The 12552-nt window shown below is 38.6% G+C and overlaps 1 protein-coding gene across 2 annotated transcripts in view; it reads left to right on the forward strand.

Moving 5' to 3' along the window:
- The first annotated feature begins 9226 nt into the window (after nt 1-9226).
- The window catches only part of LOC131356109 (guanylate kinase-like), a 9976-nt gene continuing 6650 nt past the window's right edge, over nt 9227-12552 (forward strand). Inside the window, exons 1-4 of one of the 2 annotated variants that reach the window (XM_058394938.1) lie at nt 9231-9480; nt 9616-9729; nt 9920-9961; nt 10058-10151. In XM_058394938.1, the coding sequence (XP_058250921.1) occupies nt 9468-9480; nt 9616-9729; nt 9920-9961; nt 10058-10151 (263 nt within the window). In that variant the 5' untranslated portion in view covers nt 9231-9467. Of the gene's footprint in view, nt 9481-9615; nt 9730-9919; nt 10152-12552 lie in introns of both variants that reach the window. The other variant, XM_058394936.1, reaches the window with a different exon arrangement.

The following is a 12552-nucleotide window of genomic DNA, read 5'->3' on the forward strand; positions in this document are numbered from 1 at the left end:
TGTACACCGGGACTCTGAACAGTCAGAAACAACCTATAAAATTTTTAAAACATTAAAAAAACCTATTTATTACTTATAACTTGGTGCTTTCGATTGGTTTGTAGTTTAAAAATCACCAGCTGATGATGTCATAGACTGAGTTTCAGCAGCTGACCAATCAGACGCTTCTCTTCAGCTCGCACTCAGCAGATCTGCATGTGTATTAAAACCCTAACACACTCGCTGTAAACACACACTCACTATAAACACACACTCACTATAAACACACACTCACTATAAACACACTCTCACTATAAACACACACTCACTATAAACACACACTCACTATAAACACACACACTATAAACACACACACACTATAAACACTCACTATAAACACACACTCACTATAAACACACTCTCACTATAAACACACTCTCACTATAAACACACACACACTATAAACACTCACTATAAACACACACTCACTATAAACACACTCTCACTATAAACACACACTATAAACACACTCACTATAAACACACTCTCACTATAAACACACACTCACTATAAACACACTCTCACTATAAACACACACTATAAACACACACACACTATAAACACACACTCACTATAAACACACTCACTATAAACACACTCTCACTATAAACACACACTCACTATAAACACACTCACTATAAACACACACTATAAACACACACTCACTATAAACACACACTCACTATAAACACACTCACTATAAACACACACTATAAACACACACTCACTATAAACACACACTCACTATAAACACACACTATAAACACACACACACTATAAACACACACTCACTATAAACACACTCACTATAAACACACTCTCACTATAAACACACACTCACTATAAACACACTCACTATAAACACACACTATAAACACACACTCACTATAAACACACACTCACTATAAACACACTCTCACTATAAACACACTCACTATAAACACACACTCACTATAAACACACTCTCACTATAAACACACTCTCACTATAAACACACTCTCACTATAAACACACACTATAAACACACTCTCACTATAAACACACACTCACTATAAACACACTCACTATAAACACACTCTCACTATAAACACACTCTCACTATAAACACACACTCACTATAAACACACTCACTATAAACACACACTCACTATAAACACACTCACTATAAACACACTCTCACTATAAACACACACTCACTATAAACACACACTCACTATAAACACACTCACTATAAACACACACTATAAACACACACTCACTATAAACACACACTCACTATAAACACACTCTCACTATAAACACACACTCACTATAAACACACTCTCACTATAAACACACTCTCACTATAAACACACACTCACTATAAACACACTCTCACTATAAACACACTCACTATAAACACACACTCACTATAAACACACTCTCACTATAAACACACACTCACTATAAACACACACTCACTATAAACACACACTCACTATAAACACACTCTCACTATAAACACACACTATAAACACACACACTATAAACACACACTCACTATAAACACACTCACTATAAACACACTCTCACTATAAACACACACTCACTATAAACACACACTCACTATAAACACACACTATAAACACACACACACTATAAACACACACTCACTATAAACACACTCACTATAAACACACTCTCACTATAAACACACACTCACTATAAACACACTCACTATAAACACACACTATAAACACACACTCACTATAAACACACACTCACTATAAACACACTCACTATAAACACACACTATAAACACACACTCACTATAAACACACACTCACTATAAACACACACTATAAACACACACACACTATAAACACACACTCACTATAAACACACTCACTATAAACACACTCTCACTATAAACACACACTCACTATAAACACACTCACTATAAACACACACTATAAACACACACTCACTATAAACACACACTCACTATAAACACACTCTCACTATAAACACACTCACTATAAACACACACTCACTATAAACACACTCTCACTATAAACACACACTCACTATAAACACACTCTCACTATAAACACACACTATAAACACACACACACTATAAACACACACTCACTATAAACACACTCACTATAAACACACTCTCACTATAAACACACACTCACTATAAACACACACTCACTATAAACACACTCACTATAAACACACACTCACTATAAACACACTCACTATAAACACACTCTCACTATAAACACACACTCACTATAAACACACACTCACTATAAACACACTCACTATAAACACACACTATAAACACACACTCACTATAAACACACACTCACTATAAACACACTCTCACTATAAACACACACTCACTATAAACACACACTCACTATAAACACACTCTCACTATAAACACACACTCACTATAAACACACTCTCACTATAAACACTCTCACTATAAACACACACTCACTATAAACACACTCTCACTATAAACACACACTCACTATAAACACACACTCACTATAAACACACACTCACTATAAACACACTCTCACTATAAACACACACTATAAACACACACACTATAAACACACACTCACTATAAACACACTCACTATAAACACACTCTCACTATAAACACACACTCACTATAAACACACACTCACTATAAACACACTCACTATAAACACACACTATAAACACACACACACTATAAACACACACACACTATAAACACACTCTCACTATAAACACACACTCACTATAAACACACTCTCACTATAAACACACACACACTATAAACACACTCTCACTATAAACACACACTCACTATAAACACACACTATAAACACACTCTCACTATAAACACACACTATAAACACACACTCACTATAAACACACACTCACTATAAACACACTCTCACTATAAACACACACTCACTATAAACACACACTCACTATAAACACACTCTCACTATAAACACACACTCACTATAAACACACACTCACTGTAAACACACACTCACTATAAACACACACTCACTGTAAACACACACTCACTATAAACACACTCTCACTATAAACACACACTCACTATAAACACACTCTCACTATAAACACACACTCACTATAAACACACTCACTATAAACACACACTATAAACACACACTCACTATAAACACACTCACTATAAACACACTCTCACTATAAACACACACTCACTATAAACACACTCACTATAAACACACACTATAAACACACACTCACTATAAACACACACTCACTATAAACACACTCTCACTATAAACACACACTCACTATAAACACACACTCACTATAAACACACTCTCACTATAAACACACACTCACTATAAACACACACTCACTATAAACACACTCTCACTATAAACACACACTCACTATAAACACACTCTCACTATAAACACACACTATAAACACACACACACTATAAACACACACTCACTATAAACACACTCACTATAAACACACTCTCACTATAAACACACACTCACTATAAACACACACTCACTATAAACACACTCACTATAAACACACACTATAAACACACTCTCACTATAAACACACACTCACTATAAACACACACACACTATAAACACACTCTCACTATAAACACACACTCACTATAAACACACTCTCACTATAAACACACACTCACTATAAACACACTCTCACTATAAACACACACTCACTATAAACACACTCTCACTATAAACACACACTCACTATAAACACACACTATAAACACACACTCACTATAAACACACTCTCACTATAAACACACACTATAAACACACTCTCACTATAAACACACACTCACTATAAACACACACTCACTATAAACACACACTATAAACACACACTCACTATAAACACACTCTCACTATAAACACACACTATAAACACACTCTCACTATAAACACACACTCACTATAAACACACACTATAAACACACACTCACTATAAACACACTCTCACTTTAAACACACACTCACTATAAACACACACTCACTATAAACACACACTCACTATAAACACACTCTCACTATAAACACACACTCACTATAAACACACACTCACTATAAACACACACTCACTATAAACACACACTCACTATAAACACACTCTCACTATAAACACACTCTCACTATAAACACACACTCACTATAAACACACACTCACTATAAACACACTCTCACTATAAACACACACTATAAACACACTTTCACTATAAACACACACTCACTATAAACACACACTCACTATAAACACACTCTCACTATAAACACACACTCACTATAAACACACACTCACTATAAACACACACTATAAACACACACTCACTATAAACACACACTCACTATAAACACACACTATAAACACACACTCACTATAAACACACTCTCACTATAAACACACTCTCACTATAAACACACTCACTATAAACACACACTCACTATAAACACACACTCACTATAAACACACACTCACTATAAACACACTCTCACTATAAACACACACTCACTATAAACACACACTCACTATAAACACACACTATAAACACACACTCACTATAAACACACACTCACTATAAACACACACTATAAACACACACTCACTATAAACACACTCTCACTATAAACACACTCTCACTATAAACACACTCACTATAAACACACACTCACTATAAACACACACTCACTATAAACACACACTCACTATAAACACACACTATAAACACACTCTCACTATAAACACACACTCACTATAAACACACTCTCACTATAAACACACTCTCACTATAAACACACACTATAAACACACTCTCACTATAAACACACACTCACTATAAACACACACTATAAACACACTCTCACTATAAACACACACTCACTATAAACACACACTATAAACACACACTCACTATAAACACACTCTCACTATAAACACACACTCACTATAAACACACACTCACTATAAACACACTCTCACTATAAACACACACTCACTATAAACACACACTCACTATAAACACACACTCACTATAAACACACACTCACTATAAACACACTCTCACTATAAACACACACTATAAACACACTCTCACTATAAACACACACTATAAACACACACTCACTATAAACACACTCTCACTATAAACACACACTCACTATAAACACACACTCACTATATAAACACACTCTCACTATAAACACACACTATAAACACACTCTCACTATAAACACACACTATAAACACACACTCACTATAAACACACACTCACTATAAACACACACTCACTATATAAACACACTCTCACTATAAACACACTCTCACTATAAACACACACTATAAACACACTCTCACTATAAACACACACTATAAACACACACTCACTATAAACACACACTCACTATAAACACACACTCACTATAAACACACACTCACTATAAACACACACTCACTATAAACACACTCTCACTATAAACACACACTCACTATAAACACACACTCACTATAAACACACTCTCACTATAAACACACTCTCACTATAAACACACTCTCACTATAAACACACTCTCACTATAAACACACTCTCACTATAAACACACTCTCACTATAAACACACACTCACTATAAACACACACTCACTATAAACACACTCTCACTATAAACACACACTCACTATAAACACACTCTCACTATAAACACACTCTCACTATAAACACACTCTCACTATAAACACACTCTCACTATAAACACACTCTCACTATAAACACACACTCACTATAAACACACACTCACTATAAACACACTCTCACTATAAACACACACTCACTATAAACACACACTCACTATAAACACACTCTCACTATAAACACACACTCACTATAAACACACACTCACTATAAACACACTCTCACTATAAACACACACTCACTATAAACACACTCTCACTATAAACACACACTATAAACACACACTCACTATAAACACACTCTCACTATAAACACACACTCACTATAAACACACTCTCACTATAAACACACACTATAAACACACACTCACTATAAACACACTCTCACTATAAACACACTCACTATAAACACACTCTCACTATAAACACACACTCACTATAAACACACTCTCACTATAAACACACACTATAAACACACACTCACTATAAACACACTCTCACTATAAACACACACTATAAACACACACTCACTATAAACACACACTCACTATAAACACACACTCACTATATAAACACACTCTCACTATAAACACACACTCACTATAAACACACACTATAAACACACACTCACTATAAACACACTCACTATAAACACACACTCACTATAAACACACACTCACTATAAACACACACTCACTATAAACACACTCTCACTATAAACACACTCTCACTATAAACACACACTATAAACACACTCTCACTATAAACACACTCTCACTATAAACACACACTCACTATAAACACACACTATAAACACACTCTCACTATAAACACACACTCACTATAAACACACACTCACTATAAACACACACTCACTATAAACACACTTTCACTATAAACACACACTCACTATAAACACACTCTCACTATAAACACACACTCACTGTAAACACACACTCACTATAAACACACACTCACTATAAACACACACTCACTATAAACACACACTCGCTGTAAACACACACTCACTATAAACACACACTCACTATAAACACACACTCGCTGTAAACACACACTCACTATAAACACACACTCACTATAAACACACACTCACTATAAACACACTCTCACTATAAACACACACTCGCTGTAAACACACACTCACTATAAACACACACTCACTATAAACACACACTCACTATAAACACACACTCACTATAAACACACACTCACTATAAACACACACTCACTATAAACACACTCTCACTATAAACACTTTTTATTGTGTTTTCTTGCTGTTTTGGTGTTAAAGTGCTTCTTACATTTTTTACTGTTTATTTACTGAACAAAATATTCTACATAATCTGTGTGTGTGTGTGTAAAGTCTTTAACTTTCTTAGTTTATTAATAATGTGTTCTATCATTCCTCAGAGCTTCATCACCTCTCTCTCACACACACACACACACACACCTGTTGCTCAGCATTCTCTACATTTGTGTTTTTTTGTTTGTTTTATTTGTACTCTGACTTTCTAAATGAAGTTTCAGGTCTAATAAAAATAAAGCCATGTGAAAACCAGAGTCTGTTCTGTGATCCTCTCAGAGCTGGTTCAGAAAACAGAAATAATTTTATCTACAAAATGTTAAAAACAGTCAGGTTTGTTTGGAACAGTTCTACCTGCAGCCTAGTCTGGAAATTCTTACACTCACTCATCTGTGAGGTTCGGAAGGAGTTTGGGGTCCAGTCATCAGGTCAAGGGGTTTTATTCTTTTTACTTTTTTTTTTTATCTTTTATAATTTTTAAGTATCATTTTCTTTTTTTTCTTTTTAATTACTCATTTATTATTTTTAAAAAATGTAAAAATAATGATCACTTTCTTTGTGTTACTTTGTTTGGGTAATTATCAGGCTCTTTATACAGTGAGGGGAAAGATGATTTGATCCCCTGCCGGTTTTGTACATTTGCCCACTGACAGAAATGACCAGTCTGTAATTTTAATGGTAGGTTTATTTTAACAGTGAGAGACAGATTGACAAAAAAAAAAATACGCATTACAACAAAGTTCTACATTGATTTGCATTTTAATGAGTGATATAAATATTTAATCCCCAATCAATCAGCAAGATTTCTGACTCCCAGGTGTCTTTCATACAGATAACGAGCTGAGATTAGGAGCACTCTCTTAAAGGTAGTCTCAGCTTGTTACCTGTATGAAAGACACCTGTCCACAGAAGTCAACCAAACAGATTCCAAACTCTCCATCATGGCCAAGACCAAAGAGCTGTCCAAGGATGTCAGGGACAAGATTGTAGACCTACACAAGGCTGGAATGAGCTACAAGACCATCGCCAAGCAGCTTGGTGAGAAGGTGACAACAGTTGGTGCGATTATTCCCAAATGGAAGAAACACAAAAGGACCGTCAATCTTCCTCGGTCTGGGGCTCCATGCAAGATCTCACCTCATGGAGTTTCAATGATCATGAGAACGGTGAGGAATCAGCCCAGAATTACACTGGAGGATTTTGTCAGTGATCTCAAGGCAGCTGGGACCACAGTCACCAAGAAAACAATTGGTAACACACTACGCCATGAAAGACTGAAATCCAGTAGCACCCGCAAGGTCCCCCTGATAAAGAAAGCACATGTACAGGACCATCTGAAGTTTGCCAGTGAACATCTGAATGATTCAGAGGAGAACTGGGTGAAAGTGTTGGCATCTCTTTGGCATCAACTCAACTCTCAGAGTTTGAAGGAGAAGGAATGCTGCCTATGACCCCAAGAACACCATCCCCACCATCAACAACTGCACCGCATCAAAGGGACGATGGACAGGGCCATGTACCATAGAAAATCTGTGGAGGGAGCTGAAGGTTTGAGTTGCCAAACGTCAGCCTCAAAACCTTAATGACTTGGAGAGGATCTGCAAAGCGGAGTGGGCCCAAATTCCTTGAGATGTGAGATGTGTGCAAACCTGGTGGCCAACTACTAGAAATGTCTGACGTCTGTGATTGCCAACAAGGGTTTGCCACCAAGTACTAAGTCATGTTTTGCAAAGGGGTCAAATACTTATTTCACTCAATAAAATGTAAATCAATGTAGAACTTTTCTGAAATGTGTTTTTCTGGATTTTTTTTTGTTGTTGTTATTCTGTCTCTCACTGTTGAGATAAACCTACCATTAAAATTACAGACTGATCATTTCTTTGTCAGTGGGCAATGCACAGTAACAACACACTGTAATAACACACTGTAACGGTCAAACCTGTTAACTCACTCAGCTGCACCTCAGCAGGACCAAGTGCCCCCTACAGGCCAAGAGAACATCTCCTCTATTCTTATCTTCTTCCTCCTATCTGTCTATCAGAGCCAGGCTCCAGCGCCACGTCTTTTCTCTTCTTCCTTCTTCTCTGAAGCTGAACATCCCTTTTTCCTGTTCCTCTTTTGTCTGTTGTTTCTCTCTGTGGAGGAAGTCTTTGTGGTGATTTACTATACCTAATAAGTTAAGGCCCTAATGCTAAGCACACACACACACACACACACACCCTAAACAAATCCTTCCTGATGTAATTACTTGGCATGTAAGAAGCAGTTGATTGCCTGGGAGATGACCCCACCCACTCACACACTCACCTGTAGCAGTTGCAGTGTACTTTCTGTTTTGAAACAGCCATGTATCAGGAAGGTGAGTCTGATCCTTCTGTTTCTAAATATTGTGTGTGTGTGTGTGGTAGTGTTAGTATTACTCAACCCATTGTAGACACTAGAATTTTATATATTTGCATTTGTATTGAACTTGTGTGTGTGTGTGTGTGTGTAGTGATGGCAGGACTGAGGCCGGTGGTTTTAAGCGGTCCCTCAGGTGCTGGGAAAACCAGACTACTCGAAATGCTGCTCAAAGAGTTTGATGGTGTCTTCGGCTACGTTGTCTCCCGTATGACACACACACACACACACACACTTGGGTTCCACCACAGTTCTTCGCTTGTTGGTCTTTTGTTTAGTTGTTCTTCCTATAGAACGTTTTGGGTTCCATGTAATGGCATGCTATGATGCATGAGTGTGTGTGTGTGTGACATCATGGTGATGGTGTTTATTGGTGTATTTTACTTTTCTCCATTCAGATACGACACGGAAACCTCGTCCAGGGGAGGAGGATGTAAAATGTACATGCACACACACGCACACACACCCACACCCACACCCACACACACACACACACACAATGTACATAACAGAGTGTGTTATGATGTGTGTTACAGATTATCATGTCAGCAGAGAGGAAATGCAGGCAGGAATCACTAAAGGAGATTTTATCGAGAGCGCAGAATTCTCAGGGAACATGTACGGAACAAGGTACACAAGTTGTGTGTGTGGGGGTGGGGTGGGGGTGGGGGGTTAAATAACCAGGTCGTTTGCTTGTTCACTGTGTCAACTTTATAACATATCAACGTTTTCAATTCCTGTGTAATTTATGCATTTTCCTATAAATTTATTAACATACCTGATGTAAATGTTGACGTTCCAGATAGTTCTGTACCATTTCCATGGTCACTGTGTTAGTGGTTTGATACTGTGTAATTCCGTAATTAAAGCATTTTCCTATAAACTTATTTAACGTATCTGAGGTTAACTCACATCTTCAATCTGTCACTCTCCCAAGTAACTGTACGAAGTTGCTTCAAAACCACCTCCATCGTGCTGGTGCCTAAGCACCCCAAATGACTACTGCCCTGTAGCACTTACATCCATGATCATGAAGTGCTTTGAGTGGTAAGTCCTTACCAGTCCTTACGCTTCCAGAAAGCCCCTTAGTGTTCCGGCAGGGAAATGTCCAACCATCCTGACACCTGGGGATTCACATTTCTGAGGACTTGTCTTGGTTCAGCAACACTTCCAGCCTGATCGAGAAAGCTCACCAGCACCTCTTCTTCCTGAGATTACTGAGGAATAAACACCTTTCTGCAGCTATCTTAGAGAACTTTTACCACTGGGCAGTTGAGATCATCCTAACCAGCTGTATCTCAGTCTGGTATGGATGGGAATTGCTCTATTAAGGAATATATAAAACCACTGAATATATATGCCCAGCACATAATTGGGACCCCACTTCCTGCCATTGAAGACATTCATAGGAAGCAATATCTGTGTAAAGCTTGCAGCATTGTCAAGGACACTTCTAGTCCATAAACTGTTTACCCTCCTACCCTCTGGGAGGAGGTTCAGGTACCTGCGGTTCAAAACCCAGCCTAAGGAACAGCTTTTACCGCACAGCAGTCTCCTTACTGAACTCTTTAACCCATTAACCCCCCACTGATGGTAATGTCCCCTCCTTCATACTGATTAACCCCTCAAAACTGCAATATAATCCCTGTATATTTCTACATTTACATTTATATTATGTATGTTCCTAAACGTTTTGTATAGATAGTATATACCAATCAGGCATAACATTCTTTTTGCACGAAACTTACATTTGTCTTCCTTAACATACAGTCAGTTCTGTAATTCAGTTCTGAGGCGACGACATAGAACCTCACGGACATGAAGTACAAGTTCCTCTTGCATTCGGCCGAAAATGAGGATGTCGTCTAGGTACACAAAAACAGGTCGAGCATATCCAGGAGGACATTGTTAAGAAGTCCTGGAATACCAGTGGGGCATTAGTAAGACAGAACAGCATCACCAGGTACTCATATTGTCTGGTGGGGGGTATTAAATGCTGTCTCCCTCTCAGATATGTTACAGGTGATAGGCATTCCGGAGATCCAGCATGGAGAAAATGGTGGCCCCCTAAAGGAGCTCGAAAGTGGATGACATGAGCAGCGGGGGGTAACAATTCTTGACTGTGATCAATGCAGAGGCATAGAGACTTTCCCACAAAGGAAAACCCAGCACCTGTGGGGGATGATGATGGACGGATGATGCCGGCGGCTAGGGACTCCTGGATGTACTTGGTCTTTCTGGCTTGGACAGGTAATAAAGACATCCTCGGCGAGGCACTGTGCCAGACAACAGGTCAGTGGTGCATTTGTAAAGTCTGTGCATTGACAAGAAAGTGGTTCGGTGAAAACTTGGTCCAGATCACAGTACTCTACCAGAACTGAGGATAGGATGGAGGGCGGTTTGTCGCTGGTTGGACTTGGGCAGGGAGGTGTGGTACTGAAGCAGTGGGAGAGGCAGTCTGCTGGTCCATTTGATGTGTGGATTGTGTTTCTGTAGGCAGTGGAACCCGAACATAATGGGAGCATGGAGTGAGAGGATGACGAGGTAGGAAATCCACTCCCAATGCTCGTTGGAAACGGACACCAGCAAGGGCTTGGTTCTGTGAACACGGTGAACAATGTGCCCATCCAAGGTCCATACCAGAAGGGTGGATGGTATAGGTTTGGTCTTGACACCCAGTTGCCAAACTAACTCCTCGTCGAGGAAATCCGTGTCAGCTCCAGAGTCTAGGAAGCCCGCTAGTTTGTGGTCCTGGCCCTTGACTCAAAGTAGAACCTTGAATATTGGCTTGGGGGAGGCTGAGCACCAGAGGCTCACCGCTGGTACCTTCTTCAATGGTGAGCCCCGTCTTTTGCTAGGCAAGAGGAGACAAAATGTCCTGCTTTGCCACAGTACAGGCAGAATTTGTTAGCTTGGTGTCTCTCTCTCTCGGTGGACGACAGGCGACGGCGGCCTATTTCCATCGCTTGGGGAGCTAGGGACAAAGACAAAACACCAGGAGATGCAGAGTGCTGCTTGTCGTTTGGGACAC

The sequence above is a fragment of the Hemibagrus wyckioides genome, linkage group LG07, assembly GCF_019097595.1.
Source record: "Hemibagrus wyckioides isolate EC202008001 linkage group LG07, SWU_Hwy_1.0, whole genome shotgun sequence".
Taxonomy (NCBI): Eukaryota; Metazoa; Chordata; class Actinopteri; order Siluriformes; family Bagridae; genus Hemibagrus; species Hemibagrus wyckioides.